The sequence below is a fragment of the Pezoporus wallicus genome, unplaced genomic scaffold, assembly GCF_028554395.1.
Source record: "Pezoporus wallicus isolate ANWC-B61680 ecotype Strahan unplaced genomic scaffold, APGP_CSIRO_Pwel_v1 contig_11493, whole genome shotgun sequence".
NCBI lineage: Eukaryota > Metazoa > Chordata > Aves > Psittaciformes > Psittacidae > Pezoporus > Pezoporus wallicus.
Window position 1 is genome coordinate 190,615 of NW_026635895.1, and position 25,672 is coordinate 216,286.

Consider the following 25,672-nt stretch of genomic DNA (forward strand, 5'->3'; position numbering starts at 1 on the left):
TGGGGCAACGCCTGAATAGGTGCCTAATGTGAAACCTGCTAGTAAACCTGGCACAGTTTTTGTTTAAAGGTATTGAGCCATCTTATAGCTGAGCATCTTTTACTTCAGTGCCAGGAGCTTCCTCTTTTTAAGTTTCCTTATTGCATACGTATTAAAACCAGATTCTATGACCCTTAAATTTTGTCCCCTTCAAAGTGGCTGCTAAAAGGTGTTTAAAACCCCCTGGTCTGCGGGTTAGCGTGTGGCAGGGCAAGGGGGGGTGAGACCTGGTCGCAGAGGACAGCAGGAGTTTCTGCTCTTTCTATTGCTTTCAGACACTTCTAAACCAAGGTGCTCCAGAGTCCTGCAGAGCAATCTGCAGTGATAGATTGCACTTTATCTTTGTCCTTTCAATTCCTTTCTTGTTCTGCTGACCTGAAATACTGATCCCCGCCTCTGTGCCTTGCTGTCATTCAGCTCCTGCAGCACAACTCCTGACTCCCGTAGTGCCCAATTGAGAGGACAGCTTAGCGTGTGTACATTGTGCACGGAATGCTTATGCATCTTCCCCCTTTCTTAGACAGGTCTGTCATTAAATCACCCCAACACACGCTAAGAGTGCACACGCTCGTGGTCATCCCGCTCATTACAGATTCCAGGACCCCATGCTTCCCAGGTCTGAGGTAAGCAACATGCTGTGCCCAGGCTGCCATCCCTCACATCGCACATCATTCACTGCACACTGCCGAAACATTATCCCAGCAGTCACACCACGCTTGGCAGTGTAAAGCCAAGCAGAAGACCACAGCACTGCATGTGTGAAGCGCAGGCTCAGAATGTTGGCCGGATCCTTGGCTGCCATAAACTGTTTGCATTGTGCTAACCTCGGAGGAGCTGCCTGCACTGGCAGGGCATCCTCCCCATTTAGGAATAAGGGTCATTAATGAGACAGATGGCGTTAATCCTCTGCTTATCGGATAGTTGTGCACATCACAAGTAAGACTTATTGAACTGGTATGGGCCGTCAGCACACACCTCAAGGACTAAGTGTCAGTGGGAACTGAATGACTGCTGCCTCCGCAGGCAGGCTGGAGCAGATGGCAGGCGAGAAGCTCTCCATATGGCACCTGTTAGGTCACTGGAAAGAAGACCAGCTCTCGGACAGTTACAGCTTCCATAAAGAATAAATAAACCACCCACTGAGCGAAATAGTAGCTCTAATAGCCAGGAAACACCTTAAAGGATAAATGTGCAGGTAAATCCTGTCACAGAGCCATCTGAATCAGGATGCTGAAGCGCCTGTGAGAGGTGACCGATGTGTTTCTGCTGAAAACAGCATTCCTCACTGGTGTTACGGTTTCATTGCAGTTGGTCTAATAACTCAGAACTGCATTTATCTGTCTTTGTCCTGCACCACTATGGCATGATGGGCTGCGGGGGAAAGGGAGGAAAACAGCACTATAGTACAAGCTCAGCGAACACTTCAGCTTACTGCAACTCAGTCTTTCTTCTTTCCCTTGTGCTGCTGCCTCAGCCATTCTGGGTGCTGGCCCTGCTACTTCGTAAAGTGTCATAGTGCCCATGGGTGCCCACCTCCATCTTCCAGCTTTCTCTTGCTAGCATAAACTGAACACCAGTTCAGTGCCAAGCACTGGGCCCCATGAGTCAGTGTGATTTCTTTGGCCACTCTCTTGTGGCCCTTTTCAAAGCCTTTCAGTAGAGTTAATGAAGTATTGTGCAGAGGCCAGGCAGTTTCTGGAACACTAGACTCAGACATCACAGAACTAATCCTCCTGTAGCCCTGTCACTGAGAACACATCAGTGTTTGCCCCTTTCAGCTTCCTTGCATTTCAGCTGCTGGTACAGGACTAGGTTCTTTCTGGCCGAGCTGTGCTTCATGAATCACAGCAAGCCACTCCTTGCAGCGATGATAATCATTCTAATCTTCTATCATTATCTCCCAAAGCATCAGGAATGTGCTGGATAAATATTTACAGCAAAAAGAAGAGACCTCAATTCTCTGGGGCTGAGCTGGGTTAAAATCTGACCTCCTGCTTGGAGCTCATCTCCAGTCTAAATCTTCAGTGTGTGACAGGCGCAGAGAACTTGCTCAGAGCAGGGCTGAAATGAGAGTAAATAGAGGGCAAAGGCACCCCAAGCCAGAGACTGCTCTGATGTGTGCATGGGTTAGAGCCCATGCTGGTGTGAACACGGTGAAGTCAGCACAACTGTAGTTGTACACCTTAACTATTAGTGCAAATATCATCAAGTCATTCACATCAACAGTCACTGAGCTGCAGCCATATGAAATGTACCTCATCGAAAGGAAAAAGCCCTGAAGCATTAAGCTTGCTACGCTCTGCTCTTTGGGCTTCTAAAATGGGGCTCAGTCTCTCACACACACACACACACACACACGCTCTCTTTCATGATAGAGTGCTAAGTGCTGCTGCACTGTTTATTTTCGCCTGTCTGCTCCTCCATAATCACTAGATCAGCAACAAGATGTTAGGAAGCCCTTTGTGAAATGGAGCAGCTTTCCAGCTGTGCAGGACAAGAAGCTTCCTCGGTCCTGTGAGGCGGATGATCAGTGTGGGCACCAGGGTCTAGCCCCAGAGCTTCTCTCCACCATGTCTCATATTAGGATGTAGGAGGAGCCAGAACCAGCCAGAACCATTGTAACTCAGCGCAGATCCCAAGGTTGCCCTGGTCTGTTTCCAGGTTACTGGGAGTTATGAAAGACCAAGACAGAGGAAGACAGAGCAACTGAGGAGCAGTGTCCCCACACAGGCACTGAAGAGGCTGGGGCTGGTATATCCCTATATCAAGACTCTTACGTTGTCACAGCAACATTTTCACAAGCACATCAGAACACCAAGGCAAAGTAGGCAGTGCCAAGGCTCATTTCTCTGGCTCCGCTGCCCCAGTGATCCAGGGCCCTGCTGAGACCCTGGGGAAGGCGATGCTCTTACAGCCTTGGGCAGCAGAGGAAGGCCAGTGCCACGAGCTGTATCATCTGCGCACTCAGGGGCTGTGTGAAGACATACCACTTGGCAAGGAGGAGAGCTGCTGCTGGGCACCACAACCCAAGGAGTCAAGCTGCTGCTGCTGAAACCACTCCTCAGATCCAGCAACCCCTATTCCAGCAGCTCCCTTAGAGACCAGCACCTCCAGGACACTTTGCTTTCTGGTACGACAGGAGGGGAAGCTGAGACAGCAGTCGGACTCTGCTTTGAACGCTGCAGCTTGGCTGCCACTAAAATCTCACTCCAGAAGTGACATTTCTCCTCGGCATCCTGGCTGTGTGTGCTCTTCCCCGTTAGAAGCCCTCGCTGTCAAAGCAAGCTGGCCGCTGCCTGCAGGAAGCCGTGCTGGACTCTGCTGGCAAAACGAAGGCGATGCGGGCTGTCAGGCACGGACAGCATGCTCTGTGTTTCTGCCCTCCTTGCTGACAGTGATTTCACTTCAGCAATAAGCAGCTGGAAACGGATGGGGTGTTTGGTTCGCACTTTACTTTTTGTCAGTAATTTTCCAGGGGAATCTCTCTGGTTCTGCTACCTGCTGCTAAAACAGCTCCTCAGGCAGAGCAGCACCCAGCCTCCCCTCTTCAAGGGAGTAGCCTGGTCATTGCAGTTGCTAGTTCGTCTTTGCTGGCACTTGAGGCTTGTCTGTATGAAGCAAAGGAAAGGCAGCATTGAATATTGTGGAGTATCTTATCTGGGAGAATTGGGAGCAGAATCACTGCCCTTGCAGCAGCTGTTCTCAAATGAAGCTGTCTCTTCCTCCTGGTAGGCAAGCCGTGAGGAGCCTACCATTCCACAGTCCCATTTCACTCTGGAAAGAAGGGAGGCTTTTGCTTTTAAACCATTCCTTTCCAGGCAGGCAATGAGCTGGGGAGGTACCTGGTGTGAATTTAGCGCCAGCACCACTTGCAGACCATCAGCCCTCGGTAAGCGGAGCTGCAGCATCCACCTCCAAGCAGGCAGAGCTGTTGTGGGTTCGTGTGCCCACTGCTAAGAAGGGTTCCATCCCCTCCCAGGGGCCGGGCCCCAGCCCAGGGGCACAGCTCAGGCTCCGTACCCATCTCCATGTGGTGACCACGAGCACTGGAAATGGGGGCTGCAGAGAGTGAGCCGCTCAGAGGCTGGACCAGGAACGGTGCCCACTGCTGCACTTCAAACAGCCTTTTCCTCTGTGGAGAGCCCAAGGGACTACAGTGGGTCAGAGAATGCATTGAGGGCAAAGTTGAATGGAGACCTTCAGGGGTTTCTTGCAGACTTCCATGAGGGAATGAATGGCTGTCTTCTCTTGATATAAAGGGGTGGACAGCTTTTGCATACGGGAAGAACTGCCTCGGCTCTTGCTTGCAGAGCTGCCTGACCACCCAGTCCTCAGCTTTTCCGCAGCTCCAGTCCCTTTATTTCAACGGATGACCCTACCTATGAAACTGGTGGAAATCCCCCACGTTCTGGGTTTTCCTGGTAGGGAAGGGACACAGGGAGCTCAGTGCCTTGCAAAACCAGAGCCTGCATGTTCTGAACTTTCTTCCTGGGACGCTAATCATAGGAGAGGAGCAAAATGCCCTGGTACAGTGACTGCAACCTGCCTGGCTCGTCTATGGGGAGGAAATCGTTCACAAAGTCTGTATTGGCTCCCATTTGTCCCTTCAAGTTCATGCAGATAATCCAGGATCAAATCGTCCTCTGACTTTGCAGTTGATAGCTTCAGCCTGGGAGGACGTGTGTGATGTACTTCGGAGGTTTTGTGTCTATGCGTCTAAATGGGTGGCCTGGGAGTTCCAGCTGGCCCTGACTGCCTTTGTCTCACAAGAAGGCAGTGCTTTGGGGGCCATGTATCTCTGCTTTCCTCACGATGCTGTGCATTAATGCCATTCCTCAAGCTGAGAATAGATAGTCCTCAACTTGATGGCTGTTGAAAGAGCACGGACCAGAACAGCAAATCTTAGTAATATGCAGGCCAAATCCTGCTCTCAGCTGCACTGATTTTCTGTGCCACCATTTAGAAGTTAATGACGCACTAGGGATGCTGTGGTGTAGATGAAGTACCACAGTAACAAAGAAGTGCTGGTTGAAAAACCACTCTCAGAGCTCTCTCTGCTTCCTCTATCTCAGTGTAAGAGGTAATTTCAGATAAGGTCTCACAGCGATGTGCTATGAGCCTGGCTCCGCTGGGTATTTTTATTAGTGTCCAATGAGACTGACTGGAGAACGTATCATTTTGCAATGACCTTCTTATCATGAAGGACTGACTGGAGCTGCCTCTACCTTTATTTGGCAGCAAAGTGGACATTATCCTTAAATCCTTGTTTGGGGGAATGCATTTTCACCACACAAACAGTCCCTGAATGTCCGTGGGGCAGCAAAAATAAGGCCTGGAAGGACAGGATTTTGATTCTGCGCAAGGTGTGGCACAGTTGCCCAAACTCGCTGAATTTCTCCATGTAGAGGAAGAGGTCATAGGAGGGCATTTCAGCCACCAAGCGTCTGTAAGGTCCTCCATGGACTTTGCAACATGAAAAGGGACAGTGCTGTTGCCATGTATTAAGAAGAGCTTGGAGATGATCATTTCAGAGGATTGGGTTGTGAAGCACTCATACACACTTCAAACGGCTCCTTCTCTGCAGAGCCCCAAGACTGTTTCAGAAAGTTGCCAAGCAACCCGGAGGCCATCTATTGTAAAGGCTATGTCATCCAGACACTTGCTTCTTGCAAACCAGAGAACGGGATCTAAAGGACAGGTCAGGAGAATCTCGCTTCTCTGAGCCCACTGCCTTTCTTGTCCTCCTGCTTCTTTCATACCCAGGACCCTCTCCCCTTCCCACCCATCTTCCTTCCCTGCTTCATTGTCTGTATTGGGAAGAAGGAAAAGACAAGGCGGTCAAAGAGACAACAAAAAGCTCTGAGAAGAGGCAGAACTATGTGTGACAGCATTGCAGTGTGTAAGGAAGCACCAGTTAGGCATTAGCAATGTAGTTTGTAGCTGAGCATTTCCAAAGAGATCTTGATAAATGCAGCCCAGCTCTGCACCATTCACACACCCTGCCTTGCCAAAAGGAGCAAGGGTAGTCACTGTAACACTCGCAGGAGAGGAAAAGGGGGGAAAAGACGGATTTAATGGTGCACATTGTCATTTTTTGCTCTTTTTGGTTGTTCTCTGTGAGGGGGCCAATGAACGGCTTTAGAGCATCAAAGTAGTGGCACTACTATAGAAACGCTGAGGAAATGCAGACCTTGGGTGTGCAGAGGGGTGGCAAGTACCTGTGCACAGTCCCCACCTTGCTGTTCCTTTGTTGCTTCTCTGCAGACTAAGCCCTCTAGGCCTCTTTCTCTCCATTCTGCCCCACACTCACTGTTTCCCCATGTCACCGAAACTGCCAATAAATAATGATGTTCCTCTCTTCCCTCTTGAAAATCTGCATGTTTTAAATTCCACTTTTCATAAGCAGGTCGTTGGAAAAGTTGTTAGCCTCGGAAATGCCTTAATCTTTGGACAAACAGACTTTAAATGGTGCACTGTTGTCTGGCAACTATACTATAAACAGCCCTCCATTTGTCCCTGTGGGTAATCACTGTTTTCTGGGGGATTAAAGCTTAAGTAACACTCCAATCTAGGTGCGTGCATCAGACCACGGAGTATTACAGCAGATTACGTCTCCTACTATACAGCTTGCTTAACCATTTATAATCACAACAGAAACCTGATAAGAAAATGAGCACTAGCTTGTCAAATAATTAGTATTTTGAGTTATGATGTAGAACATTTTACTGGCAGGCTCCAGAGCATTTCTGTCATCCTGCGGGGTGGACTGGCAGATAAGCATCAAATTAGAAGATCTCAGCTAGGCTGAGCCTGAGTTATTTCAAATACATCTTGATAGCTGCTGCCCAGCACCCTCTGCACGTTCTCTTGCGTTTATTTGCTGCTCCACACCGCAGGTATGGAGTTTTACCTTCCAGTGCTGTGCAGGACCGTGCCGCAGTGAGATACTACAACTCAGCTGTGGGCACAGAGGCTCAGGACCGATTGAGCTGACTCTCTACGTGTTGTGAATACAATTTACTAGTTGCATCTGCTTCCATAGATCATCGTCTGCTTAAGAGACTAAAAACATGTGCTGTTGCTAAATCACTGCATTCAACACCTTCCCCAGTGAAGCCCCCCTGCGGCATGTACTGTCTTCGGTTGCTGATGGTCTCAGCATAATGCTGGGTAATGGATGAATGGGGTGGCCTGGGGCTGGCTGTAAGGAAAGAGCAATTGTTGAGTTGAATTTAAATGCAACTTCAAATTAATAAATAAATCACAGGCTCTAGATTTAGAATAAATCTCAGCATTTGTGGGATTAGAGTTTCAAATGTTGATCTCCCACGCTGAAAGAAATACAGGTCTGTGGGTGGGTAATGCTACATATCTGCTGGAAAACGGGCGTTTAACTGAAGGAGTTATGTTCAAGGCATTTAAGATATACCTGAAGAATCCACATTTTAAAGAGAACAAGTTTTATAAGAACTGAAAAAACAAACCCATGCCGGAATTCCTCAGTTCCCCACCCTTGTGATCCTACTTTAATGGCTTGCTTGTGACCCACAAGCAGCAACTAGAATCTCCCCTTGCCCCCGCAACACTCTTCTGGGCTCTTCTGGCTTTATATGCGAACTGTTCCATGACTCTATGATTCTAAGTGTAGAAAGCATGGGCTAAGCAGGGAGCAGCCTCCCTGAAAAGAAAGACTTCTCCAGGGCCAAGCCCGTGTGAGGGTTGCGGTATGCCACCTTTTGTTTCTAGCTGTGCCAAAAGGCATTTGATGCTCATGGCCAGTATTTGAGTGCTTGGAAGGCTGGTGGAGCAGTGTCAGGAGCAGCCCAAACGCTGGGTTGAAACCTACTTAGGTACTAGTGTTTTCCATGTGCTATGTGGTTGACCCAGGAAAGATCCGTGGCTATAAGTGATACCCCAGGGAATGTGCGCTTGATTCAAACATCCACAGGGTGCCCTCCCTGTGAAACACCATCATTTCAGACACCTTTATTCTTAAGCAGTTGTTAGCAATAGAAAAAGGGTGATCCTACTTCCCTAGCTGCAGCACGTAGTCTTTCAGGCCTGAGGATGTAGTGACAGGGACATTTTGGACCCTGCGTTTAAAAGAAGCATCTGTTAGACCCATTGAGGATACAGGCATGCTCCAGAGCTCTGTCTGCCTCAGAGTGGGAAGAGCTGGCACAACGTTCTTTGGGAGGCACTACACAAACAGTGTGATCCCACTGGGACTTGTCTGAGGTTTCAGTTCTTGCCTCCCTGTTGTTGTGTCCTCCAGTCTCATATCCCCAAAGCAGTTCCATAGGTATACTTGGCTTCTGTCTTCCTGCTGATGTCTCCTGAAGGGTTGTGTCTGATAAAGCTAGTATTTCTTGCACAAGACATCCCATAAAGTTTCAGTGATATAATTAGGTTATACACTGCGTGGAGCAACAATTGGATTCCCTCTATGTTCTACGTTTGTATTAAAAGAAATACAGCACTATCATCTTCCTTCTCCCAACCACTTTTTGTTTTTAATTCCCCTGTAAATCAGCTCAAATCGCCTGTGGATTCTGGAGCAAACTCAGTGTATGGACGAAGTCTTGCTCCTGCTGAATTTAATGGCAAAATTCCTGTTGCGCTGAATTTTGGACAGTGCAAAATTCACTTTTGGATGCAAGAAAACAAACAATTCAAAGCGTCCTGGGACTAATGAAAATCTGTGAATTGCTGTCAGTTCCATTCGCATCAGTTTAACAACGCGTATTCGGGTAAGACAGAGGCAAAACCCCTTTAAATATGGTGCGAAAGCATTTCCATCTCTAGTACTAAAGCAATTTTTGTCACATAATGAAAATTCTGGCTGAAAAACATACTACCCCTGTGAAAAGGTGGTATTAGGGACTGTGACAGCCTTTGAGATGTGGTCATTTTAAAAGCCAACGACCTTGACAATACCCTTTGGAGATTACTGTGTGTTAATAGTGCACATTAGGAATCAAGCAATCACAGAGAGTGCAATTAAGTGCATAATCACAGATATTTTTGACATCTGTCTACTTATAGGCTCTATGGCAGGTTTTTTTTTGCATCTCCCCCCTTGCAGCCTAAGTGTCTTCAATTAATTTATCACGACCATCTGCGTTGTAATTTTTGCTGCTCAGCTTGCCTTTCTACATCTGGTTTTTGGCTGAATATTTCATGACACTTCATCATTTTCACTCACAGCGCTAAAAATACAGAATTAATATTTGTTGGGTTGCTCACTGAAGTTAATCCACAATTAAACAGACCACCACACCTCTGCTATACGCTTCTTTATGATGGTGAGCACAAAGGCAAGAAGGAAGGAACAACCTTTTAACACCTGTGTATTAGGTTTTCTGGCGCTGCCTTCTTCAGATGCGCAGAGGCAAAAGCATCAGTGGTTCTGTCAGCTCTGAATCCCCAGCTTAAAGGATGTTTCAGGGAGAAGGGGCTGCATCATGGCTGGAAGGTTATTCAGTAATTGTGTTCTGGGTAGTCTCCGTGAACGACTATCAGTGGTTTTGAGGGCTGTAGCTAACTACAGTCACTGCAACAGGGTTCTGTAGTACACAAGGAGCAGTGTAGATCCAGTCTCTCTTCGCTGATCACAGTACATCAGATGGAATAAGCAGTTAAAGCTGGCTGCACTGAGTGGGCAATGCATGCAGCAAAGACGAAATGTGTTGGTTGTCACTTCCTAGTGCCATCGAGGTTAGGGGCATAGTGCTCCTAACAGTATCTCATTCCACCTCCCTACAGTGAAGCAAACGTTTCCTATTGCTTTGCTGGTGTCCTTTGAAATGTTTAGCTTGGGGGCTCATTCACAATAAATACTTGTCCATTATGCAAATCTATTGTCTGAAGTGATTGCTTCTGCTTGATTTTCTTGCCTTAAATGTCTTCCTTTAGTTAATACTAATTTTAAGTGACCTTTTTCCACTCCTGGCGGTGCAGCACGCTGTGATTCTGTTTTCAATGGCTTCAGTATCTCTAGGCTTTAGTCAACCATAGCAACTGTCATCTCCTCCTAAATGAGAGAAGAGCAAAAAGCGAACATCAGAGCCTACTCAGATACAGCAGCGGGCCTCTCACTCAGGAGCTTGTACAGGAGAAATGCTTTTCACTATAGCAAGAACTATCTTTGCAATGACATTATGGTATGTTTATCTAAGACAAAAGTCCTTGATGAAATACAACTCTGTCTGCAATAGTCCTATCCAAGAGGTTTTCCTGAGCAAGACCTGTATAGCGTGTTCTTCATCCAGCTGTGCCCTGGGACACAGTATCCAAGTGTCTGCCTCTTTTACTGACCCAGGATACTGTTTTCTGAGTTGATTTTTTTGCCCTTCTGGATTGTGGTCCCTGATGGCAGTCTGATACCTCTGGGGTGAGGGGACACCCTACAGCAGCTGAAGTATCAAACCCAAGCCTTGCTGGGCACACCCCCATGCCCGCAACCGAGTGGAGGGAGAAAGGGGCAGCCCCACAGTGAGGAGGAAAAGAAAGAGACATTCACTAGGAAAGCCTGGGTAACACTGCCAGTTTTCCCAAAGGAGCCTCAGCCACAAAAAGGCTGGGACTGCTGCTAGAGGCTGAATGAACTTTCTCTTTTCTGCTTATAGTGCACTCCTGTGTGGGTGGGCTGACTGGATTGGAAGTCAACAGCAGGAAGAAGACCTCCCCAGTCAGTGATAAACTGCTTTGCTGAGCGAAAACAAGCACTGCAAAAATATGACAAATAGCTCTGAAAGTGGCACTTTTCTAAGCTGGGTTTTAAGCCTATGAAAAAGGCAATGTTCCCTCTGTGAGCCCCATTATATTCATTGGTATGCTTCACCAACTTAGCCAAAACCCAGCAGGCCAGATATAACCCTACCACATTATGCTTGACTTTTATCAGTGATGGAAACGTGAAGGCTGTACAGCTCCCATCACAGGGGCCTGCAGCTTGGGGTGCTCCAGGTGAGTGAGGGCAGCATCCGATAAATCACACAAAACAGCGGTCCCGAACGGACAGCACTACAAATGATAATGGTGAAACTCGATAATTATGGAATTGTCCTGGAAAACATAACATGGAATAAAGCTTTACCCTGTCTGCCTTACCAGAGCACTAAGCAACTGTTGGTTTGAACGCTGGCTGATCAGGTAAGTCCTATCAGTACAACAGCAGGAGAATCCTTGGTTTCAATGCTTAATAAGGTATAGGAGAGATAAATGACTTTTTTCATTGTGAGGCTTATATATCTGCAAAGAAATGCTCCTGAAGATATTCCCCAGTCACCACTCTCTCGAATTCATGGCAGGAGTTTCCCATGCATTCACCACACTGAAAATACAACACCTGATCCGCCTGGTCCCTATGTATTTTCAAGATGGGGTTTGTTCTGCATTAGTCAGAGTTGATGACTGTTGAAAGAAGTTTTAATGGGTGAAAATGTAAAGGTCTTTAGCCATTTAAGATGGCTTTTAATTAAAACTCAACCATCCCGTGTTGAGCAGAGCACAGCCAGAATGTTATAAACCTCTGCAGACTGGGTGGCGTGCAGGGCTGGGCTGGGCTGGAGCTGGGGACAGACACGTAATCCTCCACAGATAATTAGAGCAGAAAATGCTTCTAATCTCTTTGTTAGTCTGGTTTTGTTATTTGATCTAATAATAAACTAGACAAAAGGAAAAGAAGTCCTCATACATTTTAATTTAGACTGCGCTGGGAATCTTTTAGCCCGCAATGTTGGAGCTGCTCTGTTCTGATTTATACATGTACTGTACAGACCTGCATGGTCTCCAGGCCAGTTTTCACTCTTTTTCACCTCACTGACCTCTCACTACATACAGCTCTCCTCACCGACCTTTTCATGAGCACAGCCACTCCTCATGGTTTTCCAGATCCACACACATCTCTTTCAGATCCCAGTGCACAGGACTGTTCTTGTAACGTGCTTGTTTCACAGATGGAGCTGTTCCCTCTGACACTGCACGTCCTTCGCCTTCCCAACGACACAAAACCCCATCCTTAGCCTTCTCCTCTACACCTCCCTCATTCCCTTCTAGCTCCCACGCCAACCCCTCCTCATTCCTCATCCCTCTAAACCCAATGAAACCTGTGACCCATGATGGAAGCCCTTTGGACTGCTCTAGCTGCTGCTGGAAGACGTGGTGATGAATAAATGAGAGCGACCGGTTGATGACAATCTGAAGATGAGCCAGCGTGCACTCGCAGCCCGGAAACCACCCGTGTGCTGGGCTGCTTCACCGGCACAGAGACCAGCAGGTCAAAGGAGGTGATCCTGCCCCTCTGCTCTGCTCTGCTCTGCTCTGCTGAGAGCCCACTTGCAGCGCTGTGCACAGTGCTGGTGTCCTGACCATAGGAAGGACACGGAGCTGTTGGAGCAGGTGCAGAGGAGGCCATGAGGATGCTCAGGGGCTGCAGCGCCTCCCGTAAGGAGACAGGCTGGGAAAGTTGGGGCTGTCCAGCCTGGAGAAGAGAAGCTGCGTGGAGACCTCAGAGCAGCTTCCAGTGTCTGAAGGGGGCTACAAGGATGCTGGAGAGGGACTCTTCATCAGGGACTGCAGCCATAGGACAGGGGGTGATGGGTTCAGACTGAAACAGGGCAAGTTCAGGTTGGAGATAAGGCAGAAGCTCTTCCCTGTGAGGGTGCTGAGGCGCTGGCACAGGGTGCCCAGAGAAGCTGTGGCTGCCCCATCCCTGGCAGCGTTCAGGGCCAGGCTGGACACAGGGGCTTGGAGCAAGCTGCTCCGGTGTGAGGTGTCCCTGCCCGTGGCAGGGGCTGGAGCTGGATGCGCTTCAAGGTCCCTTCCATCCCCAGCGGCTCCCCAACGACCCCGCCGTTCCCCCGCTCCGTTATTCATCACTGCACATTTAACGCGCAGAGCAGGCCCCCGCCGGGGCCGGGCGCGCGCCGCCCCTGGGTCAAACCGCCTCAGCGTAGTCGCCATGGCAACAGCAACCGCCGGCGGGGGAGCGCGGCCGCGCCTCAGCCCGCCGGGAGCCGGCGGCGGCTCCGCTCAACTCCGGCGGAGGGACGGGAGCGGGTGAGCGCGGTAAGGAGGAGGGGAGGCTGCCGGCGGCGGGAGGGCGGGACGGGAGCCCGGCGGGACGGAGGTGGTGCCGAGCGGGGCGCGGAGGGCCCGCGTTTGCGGGTGTCGCTGCCCGAGCAGAGCGGCTCCGGCGCGGCCCGGAGCCGTGAGGCGCTGGGATGGGGCGGCTGAGGGACCGAGCCGGGGCCGCTTCCTGAAGTGCGGTTTTCTGTGTGAATTCCGCCCGGTTCTTCACAGAAGCGGCTGAGCTGCCCATAGAAACCCCACAAAGTTCTCAGGGTTTGGAGGGACTTTTTAAACCGGCACCGAGCTCTGCCCGGGTCCCGAAGCGCGTTGCTTTTGACGGGTGCCTTGTAGAGGTAGCGCACCAAGCCCTAATAGCTCCAAAGCACTGCTGTAAACACAGCTGTTATCCCTCGTCACCGGGGCTAATCCCTACCCCAGTGTGGATTTAAGCTGGCGGGGCCACTCTAGAGGGCTTCACTTCAAGCCCTGTCCTCCTTTCTTGGCCGAGCCCGGCTCCCTCTGCCCGCACAGGAGCACCGCTGCCCGAGGTGAGGCGGGGTGGGTGGGTGGGCAGGGAAGGGGCTGGGGTGCCCCAGCTCCAGTCCCAGGCTGGGCTCGGGCACGGCTGCCTGCATGGCTGAGCACCGGGTACAGAAAGAGTGGGCAGCCGGGGAGGAAAGCGTGGTTTATGCTGCTTTAAACTTATCCCGCTCGTGTTTGAGATCTCTCAGATTAAACAGCTGCCCTACTACGTGTCTTCTGTGTGGAACCCCGATGTTTAGTAACCCCAGCCGCTAAGGCCAGTCAGATAGCTGCGGAGTGACGGCAGTGTAACTGAGAGCCCGCTACACCCTGTACATCACTTGCTGCTAACACACTAGTTAAAATCTGTTCCACGAGAGCGCTCTTCATTGCTTGTGCTTCTCTGTGGATGGGCCGTAGGTGGCTCAGACAAGAAAAGGGTGAGCTTTCCCAGAGCTCTGCCGGTTGCTCCCTGTGCTGTGTGTGATCCCTATGAAGAGAGGCTCAAGTTTTCGAGCTGTTACCTTGGCATTCTTTTGGGTGCTAATTTTAAAGCCATGTGTATTTTTAAGTAACTCCTGTCACCAGACTTTAACACTGGTCTTAGTGTTCTCCAGTAAGGGGGAGCTCACGCTAATAGCTGCGCAGTGAATTGAGACGCAGTGAGAGTTTGGGGATCTCCGGTCAACATTCTTTCTGATAGATACCGTAACCAAGCTTCAGTACTGAATAGGAATGTACAGGCATCCATTAAAATGCATTCTCACCTTATGATGCTGTGAGTTACTCCTGCTCTCACAGAAGAATCAGTCCTCAGTCTGGGTGGCGAATGCACACCCATTTTCACAGCACTTTGCCTGGTCTATGCCACTACATGTGAATAAAACCCCCAAAACTTCAGTGGGCCTGAGAACAGGTGAAATAGGCTTTTGGGTCTGAGTTTCAAGCTCTTACTTTAAGTAATCCTGTAGGTGTAAGTATCTGCAGTGAATGACAGTGTTAGAAACTCTAGTTTGTGACATGACTGCTCTTTTAATAACACTGTATAGCTACAGTGACAGTAGAATAAGAGAAAGGAGCTGGGGATCTGAGTTTTAATTCTGAAAGCCTTTTGTGGAGCCTTCCGTTGGATGCTATTGTTGCTATTGCTTTATGCAGCAATACAGGGGGTTATTTATTTATTTATGTGTTTTTCCTATGGTTTAAGTCGTTTTAGTAACAGGAACCCTATTTATCTGTGCTATCTTCTGAACTCTCATCTCCATGGCTGAATGAATGGTGAAGAATATTTTAGGTCTCTCTGTCCTGACTGGAAACCTGGCTTTGTAGTCTGCAGGGATCAAAGAAAGATACAGAATTGAAGGTGTGTTTGATCCAGCACAGCAAGAGCTGAGCAAAACGTAGGTGTTTTACTAACAAGGCAGGCAAACAGAGCAGATCAGCACGTTTCAACTTCCTCCCTTCATCAGGTGTAGGTAACAGTCCAGTACAGGTTGTATTTCATGGAGTGCTTTTTATGGTTGCTATTAGAAAATACTGTTTAGAGCATGAGTGGGAATTTGGCATGAACGTAGTCCTGTTTCTCAGCAGATGGAACTCATTTGCTCTCCTAAGTAGACAAACTGTAAGATGCTACTCTGCTTCATAAGCAGATTTGAGTAACACCCACCCTTTTGCTTCTGCAGATAACACAAAGATTATCCTCTGTAGAGAGCCCCAGTCACTAGTAGAGCTCTAGGCTCTTCCACCCCTTTTTCTTTAAGATCTGTGGACTGGATTTTCATCTGCAGTTAATCAACACAGCTCTTTTACTTACTTTGGTGAGGCAAATCGGGTTTATATTAGTGCAGTTCTATGGTAGATCGTGAAGCGGTACCTGTTAGATCAGCTACCTTTTCTCCCCGTATTTTGGCTAGCCACTGAAAAATACCTTTCTCATTCATACAGGAGTTTGGAGCCCAGTTCATGCTGAACTCTTGCTTCTTTACCCCTCTTGCAATCAAAGGGCAGATGTAAAATGCAGCAGAGAGACCTGTTCTCTAAAAGATTGAAGCTCTAGGGATGTATTACAATTTAAACAGATGCTGGGGAGGTGAGAGCAATATTTTTGTGTGTGTTCTCCATTTTAAACAGTTTCATTACAAAAAAATCTTTTGAGGGGTACTAGCTGTAGAAAAAGTGACATACCCATGTGTACCATAGAAGGGCTTTCAAGCTTTCTCTCGTAGAAATGGTACCACTTTTGTTTCTCTTTTGTGTTGCAGCGCCTTGTAGTACACTCTGACTGTCCTGTTACGCTAGCTAACAGTGATTTTTAGTCATGCACATTCACAAATGGCTTAAATGACTTGTAACTCTCCTTGGCAATGCCCCAGCCCATTTCTATAACACAGAGAATGCAGTCTGCTGGAGAAAAAAAAGAACACTAATGCAGAAATCAGACTGTATGCTGAACGGCAGCATGGCTCTCACACGTTTCTGAGAGCACTTGTCATTCAGAAGCAGACTTAGGCAGCAGCAGGAGCTGTCAGCCTGCAGCAGGCTGCTCAGACCGTGAGCCCTGCCCTGCCAGGGGCAGACAGGCATTACCTGGCACGCTGTGGCCTGCTGAGTGCCACAGTGCCCTGTCACGTCAGCTCACCCCTAGACACTGCTGTGAGGCTATTTTTGCTGTCCTCAACACCTGCAGCCAGGAAGACTTGACAGTAAATAATGTCCCATTTAAAACGTTGGCTCGATCCCCTGTGCTTCTGTTATTCAGAACTCCTTGCTGCTGGTGACAGGGCCATGTCCTTCAATGCACTTTAGCTGTGACTTTTTTTGTTTTGGTCCAGAAATAGCTTGTGTCCATCACAGCAAGGCAATTGGTACACTCATAAAGCAAAACACAGGTTCCCTGCTGTGGTCCGTAAGCACACCTCTGAGTGTCCCCAGCAGTTCTCTCTCTGTATTCTGCAGGTCAGCATGAGGAATGCTGCTGTATTAGCATCATTCTATATGCATTGCTTCTAAGTTTCTTGATTGAAAAGCTTTAGCTACTGCTTTTTCAGCATTAATTGCCTCGTAGCAACTTTGGGAGATAGATGTGGGTTCTCTGGCTGAGGTTATAATAATTTCCAGTAAGATTACAGTTGTGTGGCAATGTGTAAACACCACGGCCTTCCATGTCACTAAATAAGAGATTCCAGACAGATAGGAAGTAGGGTTCTTTGGACCCTAGTAAGGTAAAAACTTCTGTATGGAGAAGATAAAGAACTCTGCAAAAAAGCAGTGGGGAACAGAGAACAGGGATCATTTTACAAAGCTATGATGGCGTATATTAATAAAACTGACAAAGTGTTGGCAGCAGTTTCTTGAATTAGAATTTGCTAAGATTCTTTGTTCGGAACAGAATCAAAATGTCTTTATTACAGAAGAAATCACATTGGGGTTGACCTGTGACGTTGTTGCCACTCAGTGCCAGTCCGTGCAGGCCCAGCAAGCAGCATAGCCATGGCTACGGTCTGCGGGAGAAGCTGGTTAAATGCTGCACCAGTGAGCACACACACAATTCAGGGATGGGGGTAGCCAAACTGGCTCTAATCTACCAATGAGGTGCAGTCTTGGGAGATACTGGGTATCCTTTGCTATCCAAAGGATGCTGAGCTTTTCTGGTTAATGAGAGATGAAAAAGAAGAAGAAAAAATGTTTAATATGTTCTTCAATTTGATAGCCTCTGTTTTCCCTGTGACTGCATGTCTCTTTTAATGAGTACTGTTATGAACACAGTTTGGGGATGGAGCCTGTCCCACTTCCCTTAGAAATAGCCTTCCTTGTTTGTTACTCTCTCATCTGGTGTGCGTGGAAAAAGTAGTTCTGTCTCTCTGAGCCCTGGCACTAAGGAACTACCACCCATAAGAAGGGAGGGAAGGCATTTCCCAGCTCCTCAGCCCAGTGGTTTGTTGGTATGCCTTGCCTGGATGACAGTGGATTTCCTGGGACTCTGTCCATAGCCAGCTGAGTGACAGCATTTCCATTGACATCACTGGACTTTGGATTAGGCTGTTCATCATTTGGATTAGATGTTCATCCTTTACAAAGCAAAAGGGTCCTGCTGCTTGACTTTAGGGTTTACCAGAAAGCAGCCCAGCTCCAGCAAGTCTAGCAAGTGGTGATCCACACTGCAAGAGCCTGAAGAAGACTGATGTCTGTCAGGTTATATGAACAGCCTGCAGATGGCCAAAGAACACCCAAAGAGCAGGCTACAGAAACAGACTGTCTTTGTTAATAGAAGGGCTAGAAAAGGCTGAAATCCTGTTCTAGGCAGGTGAAAACCAAGACATGTGAACTCCCATACTTATTCTGATTCTTTGGTGCATTCTCTGGAGCAAGAAATGGAAATCATATGGGGAAATATGGGAGAAGGTGAAAAAGTAGGAGACAAGGTGATATTGTACAGAACCTGCCACGAGAAGAGAACAGAAAGAGCTGTAAAGTACGTGAGGAGGAGACCTGAGGAATTGCTGACAACATGGAGAACAGAAATGAGATTTGAAGAAAGGCAAAAAGCTTCTTTACAACTAAAGCTAACCGGAACCTTTCACATGCAAAACTCTAGAGGGACTTATTGGCAGTCACTAGGCACTGAAGCAAGCCCTCCAAGGCTGTGGGAGAGGAAGCAAGGTACTCCAAGACTTCAACACAGCTGAGGTAAATGTGTGCTTAAAGCACTGTGAGGTGGCTGGTCACACTTGCAGTCAATGGAGGGAGGGGAAGCTTTATCTTCTGGGCAAAGGGCTAGGGTGAGGGAGGAAGAAGTCTTGAAACCCAGATCAGTTTCTGGAGCGGAACGTGTGTAAACCACTCTGAGGTTTTGGTTGGGTGGCATCAGAGCAGTTCCTCAGCTGGATTCTGTCAGCTCCCAGGATAGCCTCTTCCAAGGAACCAGAAAATGGGCTCACTGTGCAACATAAAGGTCTGTACTCAGCTGGGGCAATGTCTTTCTTTCAAGAATTGTAAAGTGAATGCTTGCAGAGTGTGAATTTGGCCTTTTCCCCTGAAGAAATGCCAGGCTGAAACTTTTGCCTTCCTCCAGTTGCCCACGTCCTGCCAACAGCCCTTTGAGCCTTTCCTACTAGGAAAGCCGTTCTGAGCCATTTAATGATTAGCTTGCATGTGAGCTTTCAATTAAAACCAGCAGCCACAATTAATGGAGCCCACAGGATCTTCTGCAGGCTGCAAAGACCAGCAGTGGGAAGAGTGGTGGCTTGTCAAGCCTGCTAAATAGAGATGGCCAGTTTCCAGCTCTCAAAAGGAGGAGATGATGGATGAGAGATGGGGAAGGAAACAATCTCATACAAACAAGACTCCCTTAGGAGCAGCCAGCACAAGCTGCCAGTGAGCATGTAATGCTTGCATGGGATTTGTCTTCATTTGAGACCAGGCCATTTCCACTGCAGGTAAGGTGCTTTTCTGACTTTGTACTCTTCTCTCGGGGAAGCAGATTTTTCAAGTGATGTATGAGAGACAAGTGGAAGCCCCATTCAGAGTCAGGGGTGTCCATGTTCCCATATGAAAAGCAAAACTGCCTTTTACCAGTGCTTTATGAAAGCTCTGGGACAGAGCAGAGCTCAGATTCAGCAGCCTTGCTCAGAGAAAGTTATCCAAAGCACTTTCCTAGCTGATTAATCTCTGCAGTACCAGTGCTAGGTAAAAGGCTTCTCCTCCTGCAGAACTACTTCCTCTGGGAGAGTCCTGTGACATAAAACATAAAGGCAGTAGGAACAGCTGAGGACCATGTGAAAGCCAGGGCAGGTCAAATTAGAGCCCAGGTCTCCTTGCTCTCTTTCCCAGTTCTGACCACTAAATTCCCCTCTTGCTCCTCTTCTAATGAACAAACGAGCTGCTGAGCTTGGACTAGCTAGAAGGGCATTCCTCAGGTTCACAGTTACACTGATTTCCCCCTGACACACTGAGATCAGCAGAGTTACGCCAGTGTGAGATCAGGTCATAGCCAGAATAAGCACAGAGCAAGCTAACCTTTCGCTGGTGAAATACAGAAGGGCACGCTCACCTTCATCGGATGAAGGCACAAATGGGAACAATAATGATACATGAATTGGTCAGGTGTCTGTAAAACTTATGAAAAATTGCTGTTGTCACATAAGCTGAAAAGAAACAGGAGACTTTCAAATCATTTACAACCGCTCGTGGTCTGTTATGTTGCTAGTAGGGCTTACCTATGTGATACATAAGTGGTAGGATGAAGGAATGGGCCTTAAGTTTTAAGGATCTTCATCCTAAATAGTGTGTGATGGTGAATGGAGGCTACCATGTAGCAGGATCCAGGTACATGTGAGGATGGTGGGATTACGGAGTTGAAGCTTTCAGCACATCAGTTCCAACCTGAGCTCATTCACGTGTCTTGGGCAGGTATTGCAGCAGCAGGCAGGCAGAGCAATGTTAGCTGGACTCACCCTGGCCATGAAAGCAAATGAAAGGAGCTGCTGCTCCTCCTCCTGCTGAGCACAGAAATGAGAGAGGAGCAAGGTTACTTCCAGCAGTTGCTGACTGTGGCTGCTATCATAAGGATAATCATAGGTGATACTCCAGGGCAAGAGCGGTCACTACAGCAATCTCTCACATGTAAGCACTATAAAGCAGCAAAGGTGCTATTGTTTGTGCAGTTTCAAAAGAGTGTCTGTGGCCTTGCACACCTAGCTGGCTAGATCTGTGTCCTCTGGAAGCTGTTGCTCCTGGAGAAACTGGTGTTGCTTGCTGGGAGACGTAGGATAGAGGATTAGAGACAAGAGTCCTTTGGTGCAGTCTGGCAAACTTGTTGGTTCTAGAAAAGATTAAGCATTAGATCCTGGGATAATTTCATACCTGGGCACTGTACAGACTAGCCATGGGTTTGGAGCATTTTCCCTACTGAAATGCTGTGACATATTTACATTACATGAACATTTTTGAAAGAGAACAAGGCTACGTTATGGCAAGTGCTAAAGGCATGAAAGCAACTGAAGCGTCCTTCAGACCTCGTGCAGATGGTGATGGTTTTCCAGGCAATGAAGGCAGAATCCTATGGACCACTGCTGTTCTAGGGAGTCTGGAAGCTTATGGCTCTCAGCAGTAATGGGAGTACTGGGTAGTTATGAGCTTTTGGTGATCTGCATTGTCACTAAAGGCTCTAGGCCCCAGTACAGCAGCTTAAATCAAAAGCCTCTTTTTCTCCCTTTCATGTCTCTCTTTGTGTCTGTGCCTCATCACTGAGGATTTGCTCTGGCCCTGCAGAACGAGGCTCTTCAGTCATTACCTTCATGTTAACTCCATGTCCTGCTTGGGCTGCTGCCCAGAGTAGCTTTCTGGTAATCCCAGCTGCAACGCTTATTTGTGCCACCCCTTCTCCCTGGGGGCTAAAGGAAGGGAGCAGCAAGGCACGTAAGTGTGCTGTGTGAAGAAACAGATGCTGTTTTGCTCCTGCTCACGTCCCTAGTGCCTGCTTTGGATTCCATTGTGTTTAAATACAAATACAATAGTTAATAACTTTGTTCCATGCATTGTCCTCTTGAAATGACTCCAAGAAGGGACTGGCCAGGTGGAGGGTTAAATCCATCTTTTGCTGAGCTGATCGGTGCAGTTTGTTTTGCCTTCTCCATGTTCCCAGCAGCAGAAACCTCTCACTTAGAAGTAATAACAATTTGAACCTTGATATGTGGCTCCTTCCCTGTCAGCCCAGCCTCAGTTCCCTTGACACTGGTGGTAATGCTCTTCTCACATGGCTAATAATTCAACTTTGGTTTCCAGAAGGTGCTGCAGCCTTTCCTGCTTGCAACAGCACATTTGCTAAGTAATGAGTAAAGCTCTGCCTGGCCTTGTAGTTACTGTATCTATTGCTTCTGCCAGGACTACTGAAGTACAGGTGAGCTTTACCACGTACATTACAGCAGCAGCAAACCTACCCGGTGGATTGGGTTTGTGTGGCAAGGTTGTGGTAGCGGGGAGGCTACAGGGATGGCTCCTGGGAGAAGCTGCAGCCAGAGAGAGGAGTGAGAACATGGGAGGGAAACAGCTCTGCAGGCACCAGAGTCGGAGAAGAAGGAGGCAGGAGATGCTCCAGAGCAGAGACTCCATTGCAGCCCATGGTGCAGCCTATGGGGAGGCAGCTGTGCCCCACAGCCCATGGAGGTTAATGAGGGAGCAGGTTTCTACCTGAAGCCCATGAAAGACCTTATGCCAGAGCAGGGGGATGCCCACAGGAAGCTGTGACCCCATGGGAAGCCCACACTGGAGCAGGTTTGCTGCAGGAGCTGTGACCCTGCGGGGGACTCAGGCTGGAGGGGGGGAAGGTGTTGTAAGATTTGATTCATTTCTCATCACCCTGCTGTGGTTTGATTGGTAACAATTCAATGTCCCCCAGTGGGGTCTGTTCTGCCTGTGCTGGTAACTGGTGAGTGTCTCTCCCTGTCCTTGTCTCGACCCACGAGCCTTCTGGTGTATTTGCTCTCCCCCGTTTGGCTGAGGAGGGCAGTGACAGAGCAGCTTTGGTGCTCTGGTTGGTCCAGCCAGGGCCAACCCACCACACCAGGTCACCTCTCCTGCCCTTGTCCCTAAGGATCTCCTGCTGGCTAGAATGTGGCTCCCAGCAACAGTTGGACTCCATGTGTTGAGGTTTTCATATAGAGCTGCTGCAAGGTCATGCTCTCCCATGAGGATTCAGACAGGCAAACCTTAGCTCTAGCTCTTCCACGTGGGCAGGAGAATGCTTCCCATCCTGACCTGGAGGGAGCAAGGTATCCTTATTCCTTAACTCCAGACATAGAACTGTGGCTGTCACTTCAATGATGCGGTGATGGGCAGTTCAAGGGAACTGTCTCTCCCCGCTTTGCATCACCCTCTGCACAGGTTGGCCACGGCAGGAGAGATCTCTCAAGGTGCTCAGCACCTGTTAGTCCTAACTGGCTAACCCAGTAGCAGTGTTAGGCAAACAACGGACTCAGGGGGACATGCAGGGGAGAGGGTTCTTGGCTGAGGTTGGTGATGATGGTACTGTTCTTTTTCTCTCTTTGCCTGCCCTCAACCCCCTCTGCATGAAGACACGCAGAGCACTATGTCACTGGCCTCCTGGTTCCGGTGGAACGAGCCCCCAAGCCGCATTTCCCAGAGGAGCCCCACGGAGATGGTGGTGGAGACGCTCATGATGGAGCTGAGCTGGCAGACCAAGCAGGCAGAGAAGCAGCAGCGAGAGCGGGAGAATGAGTATCGCAAGATCAAGACCGGGGTGGACTACGGCTGGCTGGTCAGCTATCCAAAGCAGAGCTATGATATCAGCCCAGGAGAGCGCCTGCAGCTGGAGGATATGTGTACCAAAATCCACCCGTCCTACTGTGGGCCTGTCATACTCAGGTACAGTAAAAGATGTGCTCATACAGACCTTTCCTTCCCCCATCTGCTCTTCCTGATATGTGAGCGGGGAGGAAGAGTGGTTTGAATCAACAGAACCAAACCTTGGCATCTTGTATTTTAAGTCATGCTGGGACAGGGTCTCTGTGGAAGAAGAGAAACCTAATGTTTTAAGGTAGTTTAATGTGGTACCATTCCCTCCATAAAGTTACTGAATGCCATTTCCCTCTGAGATTGGCTTGAGTACTTTATGCTCCTGAGCAGCCAGAGAAGCTTTGTCTTGCCGGATGAACAGTTACCATTCCAGTATTGTGATGGCTTCTGCTTCAGTCTTTAGAATCCACAGAATAACTGAGGTTTAAAGGGACTTCTGGAGATACACACTTCAACTTCCTACTCAAAGTAGGGCCAGCTTCAGAGTTAGATCAGGTTACTCAGGGCCTTGTGCTGTCTGTTGTTGAATATCTCTGAGGGTGGAGATTCCGCAGCCTCCGAACAACCTGCTTTGGTGTTTATGTACTCTCACTGGAACCTTCCTTCCTTGGTTTAAGCTGTCCAGCAGGTCTATTGAGGCATTTGTCCCCAGTGTCCAGACTAGCCAAAAGGTGCTATTGTGGTTGTTAGCCTGTGAGCCGGGTACTCCCACAGAAAGTAGGGATTGCATGCTTCTCCCTCCCTCCACACCCTTCGTGTGGAGCAGGAGGCAGGTGGGGCATGCTGTTGGCTGGAACAGCTACATGGTACTTCTGCCTCCTGCACTGTACAGACAGATAACAGCCTGTTGGACTTGCTGTTGAGCCTGTCAAGTGCTGGATCTAGGTTTGCTGCTGGCCAGCTGAGTAACCTTCAGTGAAAATGTCTTCAGAAATAGCTCTAAGCCTGCTCCAGCACCCAAGCTGGGGGAAAAGAGGTGACTCTCTTCCTCTGGGAGAGGTGTTCCAAGTTAAATCTTCTCGCTGAGCACAGTGCAGTGCACCTTAGCCAAAGCCAAGATGTGAAATGGGGCTGTATAATCCACTTCCCCTCTTCCAACATATTCTTCAGCTGGGATTAGAAATAAAACAGTCCTGGCAGGCCATATACAAAGGGATTCCCAACACCCTGCAGTCAGTCACTCACTGCATGTGATGGCACCCGTTTTTCTCTCGAACAAATGAATCTACAGCTCCTGAATTACAACTGGCAGAGGGCTGGAAGGAGCTGGTGCTTTGTCTTACCTCTCTAGCCCTCATCTGCTCTGGGGCTGAACCTTGGAGGCAAGCTGGCACAGGGCTTTGGCTCTTGCAGAGGCTGTCATTGTGGCAGAATCGGAAATCTGGGCTCATTCAGTGGCCAGGTTCTTCCCAGTGGAAGTTTGCTGGAAACAGCACCTGCCTTACATTTGTCTAACTCCAAGCTATGCTGTAAACAAGCCACTTCAAAGCCCTTGGGGTTCAGAGTTATTTTCACCCTCCCCAGGGCCACGGAGCAAGGGCTGTCTGGAAAACAGGTTATTTCCATGAGAGCAGGCTTCAGCCGCTGGAGCTGGGAGGCTTTGTCAGCTCCTTCAGAAAAGAGGATTAAGCTGAGCCATCTACAGCTTGCTCCTGCTTTGTTCATGCAAAGATGTGTGTTTTCAGTGCTGCTTCTAGTGCTTGCTCAGGATTCGGCGTGCTGCTGGCGGTAGAGAAACATACCCGGTGCAACATTGGTGAGCTCTACGTGGGCATGATTGAAGAAGGATAAAACCATCCTCCTAAAATCCTCTTAGAAATTGCTATTATAGGCTATCATGAATTGTATTACAGTATGAGTCAAGAAGTGGCATGGTTTTTTTGTTCCATACTATGGTTAGCAGAGCCACATTAAATAAATGAGACTTGCATAACGTTTGTTGGTTCAGTTCCCTGATTGAGAAGGGCATGCCATAGCCACAGTAAGAGCAGAACTGGATTGGGTCAAAGGTCTGTTTGATCTGATGTGCTGTCTGTTTGCGAGATAGTGCCAGTAGCATCAGCGTAAGGACAAGAGAAAAGAACAGGGCAAGCAAATACAACAGTGTGGCCAATCACAGTATCTTGTATTTCGCCTCCAGCTTACTGGGCCTTGGAGACTTTTGGAGCCAGAAGTGGCCCTTCTGTCCATAATTGCCCTCTGTGGCTTTTTCTTTCAGTAGTTTGCCTAAGTCGTGGGGTTTGCTTTTCTTGGTTCTGAACACATGTAAAGGTTAGCATTTGTGGCACCCCGAGGCAGAGTTCCACACCTGAACTACAGCTCTTCTGGAGAAAACTGTATTTTGCTTGTCTTAAACTAGTATGGACTAGTTGTATTTGACAATCCCTTTGTCTTGTGTTGGAAATGTGAGCAGTTGACCCTTCTTCTTTTCTACCTTCTTGCCCAGAGCCCTGTGGTTCAGAAATCTTCATTACTGTTATGGAACCAATTAAAAAGGATGAGGCTTGCCATGCTAGGGGCTGAAAATGCACAGCAGAAAGAGGGAGCACACAGTGTAACTAAAAGACAGCCAGAACTCGCTAAATTTCCTCTCAGGCAGTGAGATAACATGGAGATTTTAGTAATTTCCCCCCAACTGCCCAAGAGCAGTATAACAGGAATTCAGCTGAAATGGCCACATTTGCAGGGTAGTACTTTAACCACCAGATTGCTGCACTGCTGG

At 48.4% G+C, this 25,672-nt stretch overlaps 1 protein-coding gene across 5 annotated transcripts in view; it reads left to right on the forward strand.

Annotated features, from left to right (window-relative positions):
• RD3 (RD3 regulator of GUCY2D) overlaps positions 1–25,672 on the forward strand; it is a 53,738-nt gene that overhangs the window by 21,975 nt on the left and 6,091 nt on the right. For 2 of the 5 annotated variants that reach the window (XM_057398470.1, XM_057398469.1), the window contains exons 1-2: positions 13,494–13,661; positions 22,710–23,019. In XM_057398470.1, the coding sequence (XP_057254453.1) occupies positions 22,724–23,019 (296 nt within the window). In that variant the 5' untranslated portion in view covers positions 13,494–13,661; positions 22,710–22,723. Of the gene's footprint in view, positions 1–13,087; positions 13,111–13,493; positions 13,662–18,797; positions 19,074–22,709; positions 23,020–25,672 lie in introns of those variants that run through there. The other 3 variants (XM_057398471.1, XM_057398472.1, XM_057398473.1) reach the window with 3 other exon arrangements.